Source organism: Zootoca vivipara, chromosome 9 (assembly GCF_965207765.1).
Source record: "Zootoca vivipara chromosome 9, rZooViv2.hap1.1, whole genome shotgun sequence".
NCBI classification, from domain to species: Eukaryota; Metazoa; Chordata; class Lepidosauria; order Squamata; family Lacertidae; genus Zootoca; species Zootoca vivipara.
The window spans coordinates 22630105-22648726 of record NC_142592.1 but is presented as its reverse complement, the minus strand read 5'-3'; the positions used below and the strand labels follow the sequence as shown (position 1 = coordinate 22648726).

Below are 18622 nucleotides of genomic sequence, written 5' to 3'. Positions count from 1 at the left end.
GGGCCTTATAAATTAATACCTGGCCTTGTAGTGTATGAACAGCCAGTTCAAGCTTTTGAGCACTAGAGTTATGTGGGTGATAAAATGTCCCCACCAACAGTCTAGCTGCAGCCTAGAGAGAAGCTATCTATTGGTGAGGAATCGATACTGATATTGATACTGAACTTCCTCAGTCGCTTATTGGTCAAGATGAGTAGTAGCATGCTTAAAGGTAAAGGGGCCCCTGACCATCAGGTCCAGTCGTGTCCGACTCTGGGGTTGCGGCGCTCATCTCGCTCTATAGGCCGAGGGAGCCGGCGTTTGTCCACAGACAGCTTCCGGGTCATGTGGCCAGCATGACAAAGCTGCTTCTGGCGAACCAGAGCAGCACACGGAAACGCCGTTTACCTTCCCGCCGGAGCGGTCCCTATTTATCTACTTGCACTTTGATGTGCTTTCGAACTGCTAGGTGGGCAGGAGCTGGGACTGAGCAACGGGAGCTCACCCCGTTGCAGGGATTTGAACCGCCGACCTGATCAGCAAGCCCTAGACTCTGTGGTTTAACCCACAGCGCCACCTGGGTTCCTAAGTAGCATGCTTAGGGTTTGACTTAAACCCTCTTTCTAAAAACTTTCCCTTCACAGTTAATCCTCAAAGATGTGGACTCTCTGCTCTATGTTGACACGGACATCTTGTTCCTAAGACCTGTTGATGACATTTGGTCCTTCTTGAAAAAATTCAATTCCACTCAAATTGCTGCAATGGCGCCTGAACACGAGGAACCTCGCATCGGGTGGTATAACCGTTTTGCCAGGCACCCGTATTATGGAAAGACTGGAATCAATTCTGGAGTAATGCTAATGAATATGACCCGCATAAGAAGAAAACATTTCAAGGTACGTCTTTTGGTCCTCTCATTTCCAGGGTAAGCTTACTCTCTCCACTGAATGTATGCAGTTTCACTGACCTCCCAATTTTCCCATATGTCCCCCCCCCCCATCCTGCAAGGAAGATCATCCTGCTTAATTTTTCCTAATGGAAGCCTTTTGGTTTATTCCTGGTTTTCAAGATAGGATCTTTCCTGCAGCTTCTTCCTTATGGCATTTCTTCACATGCCACTCAAATAGAATATGGTATCTGTCTTCTTACTGTGAATTACTATCCTGCTAAAGAAATAATGGGAACAGCCGGTTATAGTGTAGATGCTGACCTAACCAGAAGGTGGCGCTGCTACACTGCTTACTACAACCTTCCCACTTCTGTAAAAACACTGCTTGCTTTAGTGCATTTTGTTCTCAAAGCCTCTTGCTTGATCAGTTCATATAACCTGCACACAAGCAGATGTTTAAATTAGAAAAATTATATTAACTGCTGCTCTACTGCAGCTCTTGACATTATTAAAAGAATACTCAGAGAAGCTTGGATAAGTATTAAAATTGGTGGTGTACCTAACAGTTTTGCAGGGATTTTTTGCTTATGGGATGCAATGCACTGATGGTAAATGGCTGTTATGGGGCACTCTGTTCTTATTTGACAGACTTTTTCTGAAATGGGTTGCCACATTTGCAGAAAATTTAGCATAGCCCCCCAGCCTCATCATTATCACTCCACTCCACTCAGGGTTTCCCAAACTTGTGTCTCCAGCTGCTTTTTGCACTACAACTCCCATCATCCCTAGCTAGTCAGGGATGGTGGGAATTACAGTCCCAAAACAGCTGGAGACCCCCAAGTTCGGGAAGCTCTGACTGAAATGGTCACCCTTGAAAATGTCATGGGTTTTGCCTTTCCATTGTTTTCAACCATGGCGAATTGATAGCCATTGTATTTGCTCGTTTGGTGTGCTTGAAAAGTGCTCTTAAAATGCTTTTGTGGTTTGCTCAGAGCTGCTTTGGTGTTCACAGTGCAAGCTTTAAAACTTTAAGGATGGTATTCAACTATGTTTCACTCAGAGTAGATCCACTGAAGTTAACGCACCTAACTTAGTCATGTTTGTTAATTTCAATGGGCCTACGCTGAGTAAAGCTTCGTTGAATCCCACCCTAAGATTTGGCTTCATTTTATTAGTGCGCAGGAGAACTGTCTCAAATAGGAAGTGCTAGTTATGTAGCCCTAGAGGAGAACCAAATATGGCTGAACTAGATGTGGAACCATTTAAAAAAGGAAATAGCAGGCACAGGTGACCCATTGTGGGTCGTGACCCTGGTAAATAGGGTAAGAAGACGCCTAATTTGCTCCCTTCGCACCCCAGTCAAGATCAGGGGCAGAACTCCCATTCACACCATTTGAAACTTTTCTTCCAATACAAACAGCAAGTGTGAGGTCACAGTCTGTATTGTGGGTACAAAGAGCCAAGAACTTCTTACCCTACAAGCCAAGGTCTGATCTGGCCTTCTACACTAGGCATTTACCTCTAAAAACCCACCCATGTAATTGGGTGTGAAACTAAATGCAGTTACATTTAGTTTCACTCTTCCTTCCAGGGAGAGGCTGTGTTTTCCTGCTGGGCTTAGAGTTGGCTCGTTTGAAAAAGGAAACCCCAAACAAGAATTCCTTGATTTTAAAACAAGAAAAACACGGCTCAGCGTGTTCAGACACATTTCATATGTTGCCAGAGAAGGGTTCCTGGAGGGGAGAAAAATATGCTTTCCAACTATGTGCTGTCATCTGCTCCTTTACACCTGCCTGATTAAGAAGCACAGGGAATACCTGTGAGAACTGAAAGGAGACATTAATTCTGAATATTTCACCTAAAAATATTTTATTTTATCAGAATAGAAACTAAGCACTATTTTGTTTACACATCATACCCAAAGCAAAGAGGTCTGTTAGTGACTAACAACCACAAATGGTATTCACTTTTATTTGAAGAATAGTCTTTACTAAAAAAATTTTTGAATGCCACAAGAGAGAGTACTACATTCTTATTTCTTGCTATTTCACTATTTATATTCCTTACCCTTCTTGTCTTTCTGTTCCGCCGTATTAAGCAGTTGGCCCCTTACCTTTCTCGCCCTGATCTGGCCAGTGATCCATGCGACGGTCACCTCCAGGCTTGATTATTGTAACTCACTTTACACAGGGCTGCCCTTGAAGCTGACCTAGAAACTCCAGCGGGTGCAGAATGCTGCGGCAAGGTTCCTTACAGGGTCCCTGCAGCGGGACCACATTCATCCAGTGCTCTACCAGCTGCACTGGCTCCCAGTGGAGTACAGGATGGGATTTAAGGTGCTGGTTTTCACCTTTAAAGCCCTATGCAGCTTAGGACCCTCGTACCTACGGGACCGCCTCTCCTGGTATGCCCCGCGGAGGACCTTAAGGTCCACAAATAACAACATTTTGGAGATCCCGAGCCATAAGGTGGTTAGACTGGTCTCAACTAGGGCCAGGGCTTTTTCAGTACGGGCTCCGACTTGGTGGAACGCTCTCTCACAGGAGACCAGGGCCCTGCGGGATTTGACTTCAATCCGCAGGGCCTGCAAGACGGAGCTGTCCCGCCTGGCCTTTGGGCTGGATTCAGTCTGAACCCTATGTTTTCCTCCCTTATGTTTTTCTTTTGGGTTACTTTAAAATGAGGCTGCATTTTAAAATTTTAAATTTAAATTGTATTTTAACCCGTATTTTAATTAATTGTTTCTCTTTCTTTTACGTCTTGCTGTAATTTTACTGGTGTCAGCCGCCCTGAGCCCGGTTTGATGGGGGAGGGCGGGGTATAAATTAAAAATTATTATTATTATTATTCATTAACTCTAGTAATCTTTGGGCTTCTTGCAGCAGCTGAATGAATTTGTTCCTGTTTTGTATGATTAGCCACAAATATGTACTGTAGTAGCTGAGGCTTATTGACTTAAAAAAATATATATCACAGTTTTAAAATTGAATTTAGCTAGTCATGGTATGCATGTCACATTTATTCATTTACTCATGTATTTAGTGTGCTTATTACCTGCCCTTGAACCAAAGGTCCTAGCGCGATTTGTGTGATGTATTATTATTAGTATTATTAAAAAAACAGAACTTCAAAATCACAGTAAAATCAGCAGCAGTGCATAATAGTAGGCATGGAGTAAACTAAAATGCCACCTCGCCCCACACTTCCAAAAACCTGGACAAAAAGGTGCATCTTGACCTGCTGATTAAAGCTATAAGCCAGGGCAGGATGCACCTTGGAGGGAATCTAGTGGCTACTGCTGAAAAGGCCCTTCCATGCTGAAAAGGCCCTTCCCTTCAACCACAACTGGTGCTGGTGCTGAAAGCAGGGCTTTCCGAGCCTATCTTAACACTCCATCAAGTCAATATTGGTGGAGGCATTCCTTCAGATATTTGGGGCCAACACCAGCTCAGATTTTTATACATTAATAAGAGCACCTTGAATTGGACCCAGGAGCAAATTGGCAAGCGCTGTATCTACCCTTTTTTAGACTGATGTAATGTGCATCTGGTCTGTGGCACCTGTCAGTACTGTGGCTGCCACATTCTGCACTGGTTGCAACTTCTTCTGGGGCAGAACATATAAAGTGCATTGCAATAGTCCAGGAACACGTTGTAAAGCTGAATCTATTATTATTATTGTTATTATTATTATTATTATTATTATCATCATCATCATGTATAGTGAAATGAAACACACAAAGGCAGGTGAGTGATCAACCCAAGCCTCAAAGTCTGCCTAAATTTATTTCCTTATTTATTTCCTTATTTATTTCCTTATTTATTTCATCCCGGAACCCAAGGCACTATATACACGGTTCCCAGGCTGTCACTCATCCAGGCACCGACCAGACCCAGATCTGCTTAGCTTTAGCAAGGTGGCAGCCTGCTTTGCCTTCAAACCATAAGTTCAATCCTAAAACGGATTGGAGAGATTGGGTAAAGTGGCTCTTAATTAAAACAGAGTTCCAAAAGATAGATGTCAAAACCTAATATATTCCAGTCCTGGCTCTAATATTGGTCATTTGTGTTTGATGTTGAAGAATGACATGACCACAGCACGGTTACGGTGGGAAGAAATTCTGATGCCGTTGCTGAAAAAATATAAGTTGAACATAACATGGGGCGATCAGGATCTTCTGAACATTATGTTTTTTCATAATCCAGGTAAGCTGCTTTTTTGAGAATGCCATTCGAATCTTGCCTGTCCACATGCTACTGCTAACACGCAATAGAGATGGGTATGGTTCCCTCCCCAAAATGTGTCTGGTTATTTTCCCTATGCCTTCACATCTCTATCACAGAACATCTTTATTTGAAATTAATCTCCTATGAGATTTTTCTGTAAGAGCACTTCCACACTAATCAAGTTTCAGTTTGACTTTGTACTACAGCTGCTGTAGAATGGCTGATCAAATTCTACCCAAGAAACTGATTTGGTGTGGTTTTGCTTGTGTGTTTGAGATCTCATTTGAATTGGAGTGGGGCTAATTGGAATCCCGATCGTTTCTGGTTCATGATATAAACCAGGATTTCACTTAATTCTAATTCGCTTTCTTTCATGTGACTGAGTGAAAAAAGGGCTGGGAAACTATTTGATAAATAGCGCTTGTTGAGCTCCAAAGAGCTTTCAACATGGGTTAGGCTTTGGTTAATATGGTAGTTCTTGAAACATTGTACAGACAATTTCATTTTGGGACTCCAGTGACATGGATGTAATAGCAACTCTGCCATTTTTTGTTGACTTGCCCACTACCTAAAGATGTGTTAAAATCACATCTTCCCTGGGGCTACTTAAGACCTATGTGCCCCAAGGGAAGTCAGAAGCCAAGAAATCCAGGCCAAAAGAACACATAACCAACACCTTCTGAAAATGAACATCAACAGCCTGAGGTGACTGTTGGGGCAGCCCCACTTTTCCTGGGGTTGTGTAAGAGCTGTGGACCCTGGCATCAGCTTCTGAAGTAGGTCTGAGAGTATTTTATACCAGTGTATTGAAATTTGGTGTCTTGGCAGAAAGGTGACGTACAGATGCAGTACATGAATAGTTGGGATGGCTTGATCTCTAAAGTAAGATCTCCCATCTTTTGAATAAGACTGAATACCTTTAGTGTAATTACAATTGGCTAGTAGAAATCAGATTAATAAGGGTAAAGTGACTGTATGCATGCTGGTTTCTTAGTGTTTTATAGCATACAGTGGTACCTCAATTTACGAAGGCGATCTGTTCCACGGAGCTCTTCGGAAGTCGAATCCTTCGGAAGTCGAAGCATCCAAGACCGGCACGCCGCTTCTGTGCATGTGCAGAACGCGTGCGCGGTGAAAATACTTCCAGGTTTGCGGACTTTGGAAGTCGAAACCTTCGGAAGTCAAGGCATTCGTAAGTCGAGGTACCATTGTATATTTAATTAAAATATTGGGAGAGATCCATCATAGTATGAGTGGGCCTCTCCTCTCTTCCACCCTCACAGCCCCCCATATACCCCAATTTCTGGAGTGTTGAGGGTTGGAAGGGGAGGGGAAGGGAGAAAAGAAACCAGACGTTTCATTGCACAAACAGATTTCCATTGTGCAAGCAGGTAGACATCATTGTATGATTAGTATTGTCTTCTGTTGTATAAGCCACCAAGAGTTAAAAAAAAGAACTTGAAACTAATTAATGGTTTACCTGTAATCACTGCAATGTTGTCGTTTTTGCACAGAAAGCCTTTTTGTTTTTCCTTGCCAATGGAACTATCGGCCTGACCACTGTATTTATGGAAGCAACTGTCAGCAGGTTGATCAAGAAGGAATATTCATCCTCCACGGAAACAGAGGGGTTTACCATGACGATAAACAGCCAGCTTTTCGAGCTGTGTACGATGCAATAAGAAATGTAAGCTTTTTAAATCTCCAATCTGGTATATGAATTGACATCTCTACTATTGTTAACTTCTAGAATTAAGAAAAATCGTTTGAAATCTGACTCTGTCCTTTTTTATGCATCTCCCTTTTAAACTTTCCAGTTGATATGAACGCAACCGGGTCCTCAAACTGCATTTGACCAATAATTATTAATTAACCTGCGAAGTGCACATTTTGAGAACTTTATACTGAAGTTACAGGAACGCTTTCTGTAAAAGATCTTAATATCTAAGAGTAGCATAAGTACATAACGTTAGATCTAAGTTTTTAAAGAAAGAGATATTGTGGGCTTCTTGAAGTTCGGAGTCTATTGATTTAGGTTTTGAACGTATGGGCTTCCAGTTTCTGCAAAAGAGGATAGAGACCCCCTGTGGTCTTAAAGGTTGGTTGCAACCTTTGGCTGCAATCCTGAATGGTGCTAAGCTTAAATTTAAACTTCAGCATGATGAAGCACAACATTGGGCTCTAGAACTTGGCAGCGTCTCCTTTCCCCATATATGCCTGCTTGACCACTTTGATCTAAGGGACTTGCGCTGCTTCAGGTGGCTCATAATTCTCATTCTGCGGTTATAAGAAATCAGTCTTTTAGTGTGGTGTCACCTATGATTTGGAAGTCTCTGTCCAGTAACATCACACACAGGCCTCTTTGCTGTACAGCCGTACCTTGGTTTTCGAACAGTTTAGTTCTTGAACATTTTGGCTCCTGAACGCCGCAAACCCGGAAGTGACTGTTCCGGTTTGCGAACTACTTTTGGAATGTCCGGCAGGGATTCCGCTTGGCTCCTGCAGCCAACCAGAAGCCGCGCTTTGGTTTCCGAACGTTTTGGAAGTCAAATGGACTTCTGAAACGGATTCCATTCAACTTCCAAGGTACGACTGTACTTTGTTTGGTGCCTGGTTAAACCATTTTTGCTAAGGCAAGCCTGTCTAGACAGATATGTTATTTTTTTTAAAAAAAGAATGTTTCTAATTGTTCTCAAATGTTCTTTATTGATAATTTTAGTATTTCTTGTAAACCGCTTAGAGGTTTTACCTCAGTCAAGCGATATGTAAATGTTGTTAACTGCATTAAAAAATAAACAGAAGTTCAGTGTGGTATGTTGCTTTAGTAAATGCTGGTAGTTACCAGAAGTTCACTGACAAACCACAATGGAAGCGTTACCAGAAGTGCCTTAGACAATTCTTCTGTTCCCATTTTATTGTTGAAATTAGTAAGCGGTGCTTCGATACTGGAAAGCTCCATTTTATTCTCTCTCCAAACTCTTATTCCTGTCTCATATCTGTATAATTTAGTTACTTTAATTTGTGCAGTTTGTAATATATAAATGCACGTGCAAGTCTTTCATGCTTGGCATAACTGTTCAGCTTCCTTGTTCTGCAAATAAGGTTTCTAATAAACTATTTATCAGTATATCAGCATACTCACTGAAGAGCTGTAAAATGTAGCAATGTTGCTTATTTTAATGTTCATCCTATCTTGCATATAACCTTCAAAGATCAATAGTATATTTTAATGGTGCTTTGCTGCGTGTTGTCATATAGGTATAAAAATGAAGAAAAGTACTATTGGGGGCCTTAGAATGCACTACACCGAAAGAAAATGTGGTCTCATAAAAATACAATTTCTTTGTTCCTTTGAGTATTGCCAGAAAAATATTAAGAAAAGAAAATGTCTCAGCTTTATTTATGATCAGTTTTTGTTTATGCATAACACATAGAAAAGATGTAGATCAATACTGACCTGATGCCAGCAAGATTAGCAAAATTATTTTATTTTGAAATGTTAAGTTAGCATATTACTTGGTTTCTAATGTAGTAAAATAACCTGTAACTCTGGATTAATGACTGTTTTTACTTCAGGTTTCCATTAAATACTGTGTATGCTTGTACATAATTCAGTTTAATGAAGCTGCCCCATCTTTAATGGTACTATAGATTACTCTTTTTCTACTGTTTCAACTCAATAAGAGCCATATATTATTTTAAAGAATGTCATACTGAGATAATTATACACATTTCAGGCCAAAGCTACAACGTGGCAGGCATGTGATCATGTAAATTAACCCATTAATTTAGGTGCCTGACATTCATTTTCAGATTTGTTTGCCTGAATAGTTACGTTGATTTTTTTTTTTTTAGGCTTGTTTCCTGTGCAAAAACCATTTTGCATTCATTTAAGCTGACAGTAATTGGATGTTTTGAGTAATCAAAATATATTGCGAACTTGCCAGAGGTCTTTACGTATTACACTGTGTTAAGAATATTGCCACCTTTTCACTAGTTCTTGTCTTAAGTATGACTTGTATTTAGGGAGACTTTTGTAAAACTGAATATTTAGTGCAACAATGAAAAGCAGTTTCAGAATTGTTTTGGCCAAAGCAGTACTGTTTGGGTTGGGTTGCTAACTGTGACTTGTTAATACAGCATTTCTAATTTCCTCTTCCCCAGTATTCATTTGGCGACGACTTGGTACATGCCTTGTTGCTTCCCCTTGAACTGGAGCTACAAAAGACACAGCACACTTACTGCGGAAGAATATACAAAGTATTCACAAAGCAGCTAACCAAAAGCATAAGGGACATTTGCGATAAAAGATCTAAAGGAAGGTGATCATCATAGGCTCCCCAAACTTTTGAATTAAACAACACAGATGAGAGAGAATATATGATGCCTGAAGGATATTCATGAAAGAAACAGCACATTGCTCTAATCAGTTGTTATGTCGAGAAGTATGCCAGGAACTATCTCCCAGTGTGGACAAAATGAAGATGCTGTTCTTCTTGAAGAATTCTCTGCAGGAAGAAAAGCATACTGCAGAGAACTGTTTGAAGTTCAGTTAGTACGCATTTTCACAGCGCTGAATTGCAACTGAGTCAAGTGTTGCAGAGTTTTGTATTCAGGTTTTTTTCTTCTATATAATATAATTCAGTTTCTTTATAACCTCAAATGCGTCAGATACAAATGAAGGTCTCTATACTGTATAAATGACTGTACGCTTTGTCATTCCTAATCTCAAATTCTGATAAAACTGTGAACATTGCGGTAACGGAGTCAGCACTAACCTCACTTTAAAAGTGTGAGAACAAATTGTTTACAAATCTCAGAAGTTATTCCGTTTTCAGAGGAATGTGTTGTGACTGATGACAATCTGTATGTGCCTTTGTCTTCATCTCTTGTATTTTACAATTTTTTTGACAATCATGTTTTACTTTTTTTTAGATGTAAGCTGCACCTAATAACAGGACTTCCACTCTAGAAATAAATACCTAGTGGAAGCAAAGCTAGTATCATATGTAGTTAATAATATATTGGCGTAAACCAGGATTGGGGAATCTGTGACCACTGTCCATGGGCATTGGCTATGCTGGCTGGGGCTAATGACAACTGGGATCCAGCAAAATCTGGAAGGCAACAGGTTCCCCACTCCTGCTATAAACAAAAGCTGGGATCCAAAGATCTACATAGGCATGCTAAAGAGCTTTGGCCCAGTCATACTTCTTTCTCCTCAACCCCTTGAACAGTGGACCTCGTTTCCATATCCCAAACCAGTTTGGGAAGCCTTAACAGCATCAGACGCAATTTGCAACATGGCATGAAGGCTGTGGGTTGAGAAGTCCATTCCCAGAGGCCCTTTACAAGTCCAGAACTAGTGTGATTCTTTGGGTCCCGACCAACATTTTAACATGGTTGAACTAAACGCTAAAATAATATGACTAGATTTACTAAGGCAAAATATGATATAGATTTTATATAGTTTTTATTACATTTGAATAGTATTTTTTATATAATCCTACTGGCCCTTCTGGAAGGAGGAAAAAACCATGTTGTGAAATATATTATAGTTTATTATGAAGCTATTTTATTCACTCAGCTCCACGTACAGTAGACTTAGTCATGAAATAATGATGACGTCCTGATTTGACAGTTGTTTGCTTACCAAATAGTTACTGTGTATTTTGCAACAAAGCTTTAAAATGATCGGCCAGAATCTGTGCTGTTACAAATGTCTGATTTCAGTGGAACCATAATATGGCGCTCTCGTTATAATGTTGGTTTGGAATTAATATGTTTGCTATAACAATAGTAATTAATGACTGCAAAATATTTTACTGCGTAAAATGCTATTTTCATTACAGTACTTAATTATTATAATATTATACATATAGAGAGGATGAAGTTGGTCATATCGGAACACGGAAGTTATCCCTCCTTGTCTAACTGGATCTAGCTTTCTTGCAGGGCTGAGACACCTGGGACCTTTCAGATTTTACTGGAGTACAACACCCAACAACCCTCATGTCTGGAGCAGATCAGAGCTGGAGTTCAATAACATCTAGAGGGCCCCGGTTTCCTCATCCCTCCCCTTCTGTTTTGGCATAGGCTGACATCTCAGAACTTAGCATCCACAGCTGCTAAAAGAGTGAACTCTAAAAATGTAATGCATCCTTTCACTCTCCTCACTGCAGCTCCTACTATATAGCACAGAGAAAGGGGCAGAAGCAGTGCATTAATAACCTCTGCTGTTATTAAATGACAGGTGGGACCTGCAGCAAAATCTTGCAGTGGATTTTCTCTAACAGTTCTCGGTGCCAGCCAGCCATGATAATTTGACTCTCCCCTTTACCACTTTCCCTTTCCAATAGACACAGAATATTCCATGCCTACTGGGCATGCTAAGTCATCTATGGACTGATGAGTCTTCTTTTTTGTGGCGGGGTAGGGATTTGACCCTTAGGTTTTAAAAACATTTTTTGTACCTCTGCAAACCTTGGGATTTCCCCCACTTTCCTGAGCATGCTGGTGCCTCCTTTTGTTTCCCAGTGGCTCTGTTTCAGCTTCAGACCTGTTAGCACTCACCAGCTGAGTTCACTGTTAGAGGGAAGATAATTGACTGGTGAAAATTAATGCCACATCTCATTTTTAGTTGTTAATTTCAGTTGACAAAAGCTGGTGTACCCCAAGTTTACTTCAGTTTGCAGAAAAAGCAAGGGAGAATTATTTCAAAAAATAATTTGGCAATGGGTCACCTTTCTTATCCAGTCTTTTGGAATGCTGTTAGCATGTTTGTCTCAGTGAATGCCACACTTTCATATTTTGGAAACTAGCATTTGGCTCATTGAAAGGAATCACCTTATCCTTTTTTGTGTCTCACTGTTCATAACTATAGCTCGAGTATTAAGGTGTTTTGATGTCTTGCTAAATTTATTTATGTACATTTATAGACTACTCAGTTGTTCAAATTTCTAAATGGTGAAAAAGCTCGCTTTAATACTGAAACATGGCTATAGATAAGAATTAAGTTCTATGAAGTCATGCTGTAATTTTACTTTAATAGTGTACATGTTCTCTTAGAAAATGGACACAACTGGAGGCCAGTTGGCTCCTATGCAAAGCATTGCAACAATTATTTTTACATAAACTGCGTTTTGTATTACTCTGCTTCTTGTTTTTTCTTTTGGGAAGTTGCCAGTGGGTGGTATATCTTGACGCTCAGACTATAACATTAGGGTGTCAAACGGGGTGGGTATCTTGCATTCCTCTGGGTCTAAATGTCTAACCAGCCTCACCCTCGTGCCAAAATATTCCCGCTAGTTCTGTATGTTAGACCAGTGGTCCTCAACCTTGGGCCTCCAGATGTTTTTGGCCTACAACTCCCATGATCCCTAGCTAGCAGGAGCAGTGGTCAGGGATGATGGGAATTGTAGTCTTAGACAACCACAGATGTAATACATGTTGCCATCATTCAGTTTCTGCTACTTCCATTAGGTCATTTGCCCCATGCCCTCTGTTGAGTATTAAGCTGATGAGAGAGGCCAGGGACAGCAAAATAGCGCAGGGATTTCCGTTTGGGCAATGGAAACCCCCTCCCAAATGGAAACCCCATAAGTAATTAAGGCAAGGAGAGATGCAAAATGTGGACAGGATGACTAGAAAGGGGTTACAAAGCACTAGCGGGCTCGTTCCTTGCCCATCATGGCCAATTACTTACAGTTAGAGAAGGGTGGGCACTTACTTGGGGCCCAATATGGAAGAAAGTATTGTAATGGACATGTCCCCTGGAAATACTCGGTGGGAGCTCACGTCATCCCTGTCCGTTGGCCATGCTGCCTGGGACAAATGGGAATGTAGTTCAAAACAACCGGAGGGGACCAGGTTTTGGAAGGATGTTGTAATATATGACAGCCAGTGTGTGCGTTCATGTGTGATGTACACACAGATTGGCCAGGTGCTATGTATACTAGGTTAATTTCTGGGTGAGGAATAAGGAACATCTGGTCCACAATGATTAGAACTTAGTTACAGCTTGGATCAATAGTCTTATCTTTTCCATAATTGTAGTTCAGCTTTCCTCTGCCAGCAAAGGATTACTACTAGGTCATTCTGCCATTACAGTAGAGGAGGGCTGCCATACGTCTGGAGAATCCCAGGCGTTAATGGGATTTCAAAGGCAGAATTGATGTCCAGGGAGAATTTCCGAAATGTGGCAAATTGTCTTGGATCTTAGATAAGTCAATAAAAAAATCTCAGTTTTTTGGCATTTTGGGGGTGTCCTGGTTTTACTTTTTGAAATATGGCAACCCTACAGTAGAAAATAAAAAGATCAACTACTTCCACCCCCCATATAGTGGTTCAGAGAGAGAGAGAGAGAGAGAGAGATTTTACTCATATTAGTGAAATTATAAAACCAGCAGAAACATGCAGTTTATGAAGGAGACCTATTGCATTTTCCCTCCCTTACGTTCTGGAAAGGTCAATTTGTGTCTCATTTTTTCCTTTGCTTCATTAACATCATCCCCATTCACATAATTACAGACTTGGCGACAAAGGATTCATTTTTGCGTTTACGTTCATCTCTTATGAATCTTAATGTTCAGTCAGCCATTCGTGTACACATCTTAACAGAGCAATTCATGTTAAATCCATTTATTTTACTCCTGTTAATTTTTTTGTAAGAAAAAAGGAACGTGGATGTAGAAGTTCCCCTAAATTACAAAAAACGCGGTTGAATTCGTAGGTCTTTAGAGCACTTTTTAAAAAAAAGCTTTCAAGAAAATGGAAGATATTTAATCAGTTTTTACTCCTAATTTGGGAATGTAGGAAATTAAAAATTAATTAAGCTGGATGTTTTATCTTTATATTGCTATCCTACTATGCTTCACTGAGCTGCTGTGTCTAGAGACCCATGCTGCTTGAATGTTGTAATCTTGAAAAACTTTAGAACTACTGTGTAAAAGACACCAGAGCTGCTCCCTTGTCTTCATATTTCTTTTGCATATTTAAAATATTTCCCATCTGAGTCCCCCCATCCCCCCTGCCAAGGTTAGCGGTATGTTGAATGAGAGCAGATTGCACATAGAGCAGAAAGCAGAACTTGGTGGTATTCTTGCATAAAGAGTTCAGTCGGCTTTTGGGTATGGCAAGGTATGTGTCAAAATTTTAATTAGGCATTTCCAAGGAAGGCAATAATTCTGAAATTAGAAAGCACAGTTTGTGTGGCTTCAGAAGAATCACACTTACTATTTGCAGTGCTATTTTTCTAAAGAGAAAAAGAAAGGGTGTCGGAACTTTGTAACAGAGCAGAAGCAGTTACAAGTTGAACCCCTGACATCTCCAGATGGAAGGATCACGTAGCAGTTGGTGCGAAATATCTACCCAGGTCTCTGGAGAGATGCTACCTTTCAGATTGGACATGATGGACCAACATTGACTGATGAGCAGAGAACTAAATGAAAGCAGATAAAAGAAGAACATTCTGAAGAGAGAATGTTGTGTCTTGTCAGGATTATTCAGACTTTTCAGTTTGTTTATGTTGTACTCTGAGTGAACATCTGTTGGTGTTACCTTGTGGCTTTCACAGTGCTAAACTTTTGTTTTGTGATGCGTCTAATGCAGCGTTCCCCAAACTTGGATCTCCAGCTGTTTTTGGACTACAACTCCCATCATCCACCGTTAGCAGGCATTACGGGAACTGTAGTCTAAAAAACAGTTGGAGGTGCATGTTTGGGAAACACTGGTCTAAGGACACAATATAAACAAATCAATAAACAAACCAGTTCCTACTTTTCTCTCTTAAATTTAAGGACACAGTTTAATCCAGATGTGTTCGGCCATCCAGATGTTTTGAGACTACAATTCCCATCATCCCTGACCACTGGTCCTGCTAGCTAGGGATCATGGGAGTTGTAGGCCAAAAAACATCTGGAGGGACGAGTTTGAGGAAGCCTGGTCTAATCAGTAAAAGCCCTGCTTATTTTGCTATAGCGCATTGTCTATAATAGTTTACTCACACATTGAAGATGCCGCTTGATGAGATAATGGCTGATGAATATTCCAATGAAATAATCGGCAACACATAAATGATAATATTAGCTGAGCCAGCCCACTCATGAGGTAGGGTGAAGCACCCACCTCAGGCAGTGGAAGTGCAAGAGGTGGTGCTCCACCCCCCTCCGCTGCTGCCAACACCAGATTGCCTCCATCCAACCAGTGAGAACCACGGGGTTCGTGTGTGCTATGTTGCTGCTCAGCATCCCCACCCCAGACAGAGAAGGCGAGTGGCTTTGTAATGCCTAGCTCTCACTGAGTTTGGCAAGAGCTGGGGTGTGGAAGTGGTGGGGTCCGGAGCATGGCAGTGGGAGGGAGACAGGAGGTGGCAATTCCCGTTTCACCCTACGTGGCAAAATGGGACAGGCCACCCTGATAATGCATTGGAAAATAGTTATCCCCTTCCTTTTATTTCGGGCTGCTTCTTTTTTTTTTGCAAACATCTACTGGACAGCACCGGGATGCGGGTGGCACTGTGGGTTAAACCACTGAGCCTAGGGCTTGCCGATCAGAAGGTCGGCGGTTCGAATCCCCACGATGGGGTGAGCTCCCGTTGCTCGGTCCCAGCTCCTGCCAACCTAGCAGTTTGAAAGCATGTCAAAGTACAAGTAGATAAATAGGTACCGCTCCAGCGGGAAGGTAAACGGCGTTTCCGTGTGCTGCTCTGGTTCACCAGAAGCGGCTTTGTCATGCTGGCCACATGACCTGGAAGCTATACGCCGGCTCCCTCGGCCATTAATGCGAGATGAGCGCCGCAACCCCAGAGTCGGTCACCACTGGACCTAATGGTCAGGGGTCCCTTTACCTTTACTGGACATCAGTTATTCACTCTTTTGAGGTTTCTCAAGTGGAACACTGCAAGAAACAAAGTGGGACTAAGTATTTCACTTAACATTGACATTCTGTTCCATGTCCTTTTGTTGCAGCTGACAGGAATGGTGCAAATGGCTAGAGGACGCATGGGGGGGGGGGAGATTTTGCCGTGTCTCTTCTTTATTATCCTGATCTTTATGTACATTATGAAAAACTGAAATGGAATAAAATCCAAACCTGGTTACTACTGATTCATCTGGCACGATTTTCAGTAATTGCACATTAGTAGGTGATTCCTTTCTTAACTGTTGGTGCCCTTTATAGAGAATTTGTGTGAGGCCCATTATACTGTCCCCACAATACACCGAAGATGCAATAATCCTTATGCAGCACATTTCTGAATGTGGTAGAGTTATAGAAAACCATAACATCTATTATGACACAGTGGCGCTTACCTGAAACAATCATTGAACAAGCTTGAGACCATTACTAGCAGGCCAAATGATTTACTAGAAGTATCTAAAGTATTTTGGGTAAACGCTGACTATAACTTAAGGTACCACTTGATACATGTGCCCGCATTATTCTTTTTCAGACAATGTGTCACAACACACAAAAGTTACTGAACTAGGAATCCCACAAGCATTACTAAATGTGTTTTTTAATGCATTTAATACATTAGTTTGCTTTAGTCACTCAGCTTTGCAAATGTTAGGGAAACCTACGGTATTTTAAAATATGTATAGTCTGGAGAAAAGTCTTGGGAACACTCTATAATCCTAAAGAAACAAAATGTGCACCCAGTCATAAGAAAGACTGTGTGGAAAGGTCTGCAGGCATCAAGAGGGAATAGGGAGGGGGCAAGAAATGTGATTAAGTTTACATTTAAAGGTGAACACACACAAATCCTGCACTTTCTGAAACAATTCACAATCTAAGGAACAGCCAACCATTGAAATTCACACGTCTCAGAATTTTGCAGTGCAGTTCTCCAGCAAGTAGTACCTACAAAAATGCATACTGAGGTAAGGTTAGCAAAATAATAAACAAACAAATGCACATATTAGTGAAAATAACATACAATAATGCATTATCCTAGGGGAAACTGCTTGCAATAATATGTGCATTAGTCAAAAGGGAAATAAAAAAATGTTTATTAGGATAAATTTGCACTAATATCCTGATGAATTTTCATGAGGCTCTTTTTTCGAAATTGCAAATTGTTGCATAAATATGGAAAACTGCATTTAAAATTAGGGAAATCAGAAACTTGGAGAATGGAAACTGAGAGATTTTCCCCCCATCTCTAGGAGGGAATGGTGCATGATCTGTAGGATACATGATCTGCTTGACAACTTCCAGGGCTTTAGGCTAGCATTTGCTCATGTATGTATTTGTGGCTTTGATGATAAGATTTATGCTACATAGTTACGCTGTTTGTGAAAGCAGCCATAAATCTGTGACTGCCGGACAGGTAGCTTAGGATAGCTTCTAACTGGATAATTTATTCTTGTTGCTGTCTGATAAAAGAGCCTGTGAATACTTTCAACCTTAGCATGCATTAAGCAAAGTTTCTTCGTCAATGAATAATGCATTTAGCTGGGAAAAAGTACTGTAGAATTGCATATCTGCTCTCAACATACTAACATGGGGAATGACTTTAAAAATTACATCACAGCTTGGGGCATGAGAGCTTTTTCACAAGGATATATATCATTAGCTAGAGATATTGCAAGGTAGAATGTTTTGAAGAGGTGGAAATATTTCCGTATTAATGATGGAACTAGTTAAATCAAATATATGGGTTGTGTTGTTTTTTTAAAACTTTTTGTGCATCCAAACCAAACAGCGCTTAGTTTCCTAGCCTGCCCTTTCTACATGGTGTTATAGATTTGGAGGGGATCCCCTGCACACTGGAAATTAATAAATGGTGGGATTTTGATTATTTGGGATGGACAAGCTGCGGAGGAATTCCTGAACAAGCCTATACAAAATGACCTGGCCAAGTTAGGCCCCTTAAGAAACAATACAGGGCCATTGAGAGCCATTGGCAATGTAAGAGAGCTGTCCTTTGCTGATTGAAGCACAGGTCAGAACTGTCCTTTGCTCCTGACCTGAGGTGTGAACAGAAGTTGGGGGTTTGGAAGGTTGCCAGGGTAACCGAGTGTGAGGCGACAGGAAAATAGAGGCTTCTGGGAAGGAGGAGGAAGAAGATCTGTTTTAGGCAGACTGGCTGAAAGCTGGTTGCAGTGCTGTGGGGGACAACAAGACACCCTTGAAATGACTATGCTGCAAGTTCGAGACTCCCTCCCTGCAGACTGAAGCCGTAAATAGATGAGTAAGCCATTTTCTTAAATCTACAACAGTCTCTGCTGTGTCTCAATTCTCCAAAGGAACACAGACCCTGGCTGAGTGCCTGGAACCACCTGATACTACACAGCAAAGTGTGTGGATGGCACCCAACTTTTGTAACAATATGTTGGTAGAGACCTTAAAAAGTTTCAATGACTAGCCGAGTCATAGCCCCAATGTGAGGATGCTCCTCAGAACATCACTCCTGAAAATGTGTTGTTTCTGAAAACTGGTGGCTCTGTGTAGGTCACCTCTGATTTAGGATGGAATACATTTAAATGGGACCCAGGTGGCGCTGTGGTTAAACCACTGAGCCTAGGGC

At 41.1% G+C, this 18622-nt stretch overlaps 1 protein-coding gene across 2 annotated transcripts in view; it reads left to right on the top strand.

Moving 5' to 3' along the window:
* The window catches only part of GXYLT1 (glucoside xylosyltransferase 1), a 38608-nt gene extending 26364 nt beyond the window's left edge, over window positions 1-12244 (top strand). For both annotated transcript variants that reach the window (XM_035127647.3, XM_035127646.3), the window contains 4 exons: window positions 624-875; window positions 4950-5073; window positions 6609-6781; window positions 9259-12244. In XM_035127647.3, coding sequence (XP_034983538.1) covers window positions 624-875; window positions 4950-5073; window positions 6609-6781; window positions 9259-9420 — 711 coding nt within the window. In that variant the 3' untranslated portion in view covers window positions 9421-12244. The remainder of the gene's footprint in view (window positions 1-623; window positions 876-4949; window positions 5074-6608; window positions 6782-9258) is intronic.
* The last annotated feature ends 6378 nt before the right edge of the window (window positions 12245-18622 follow it).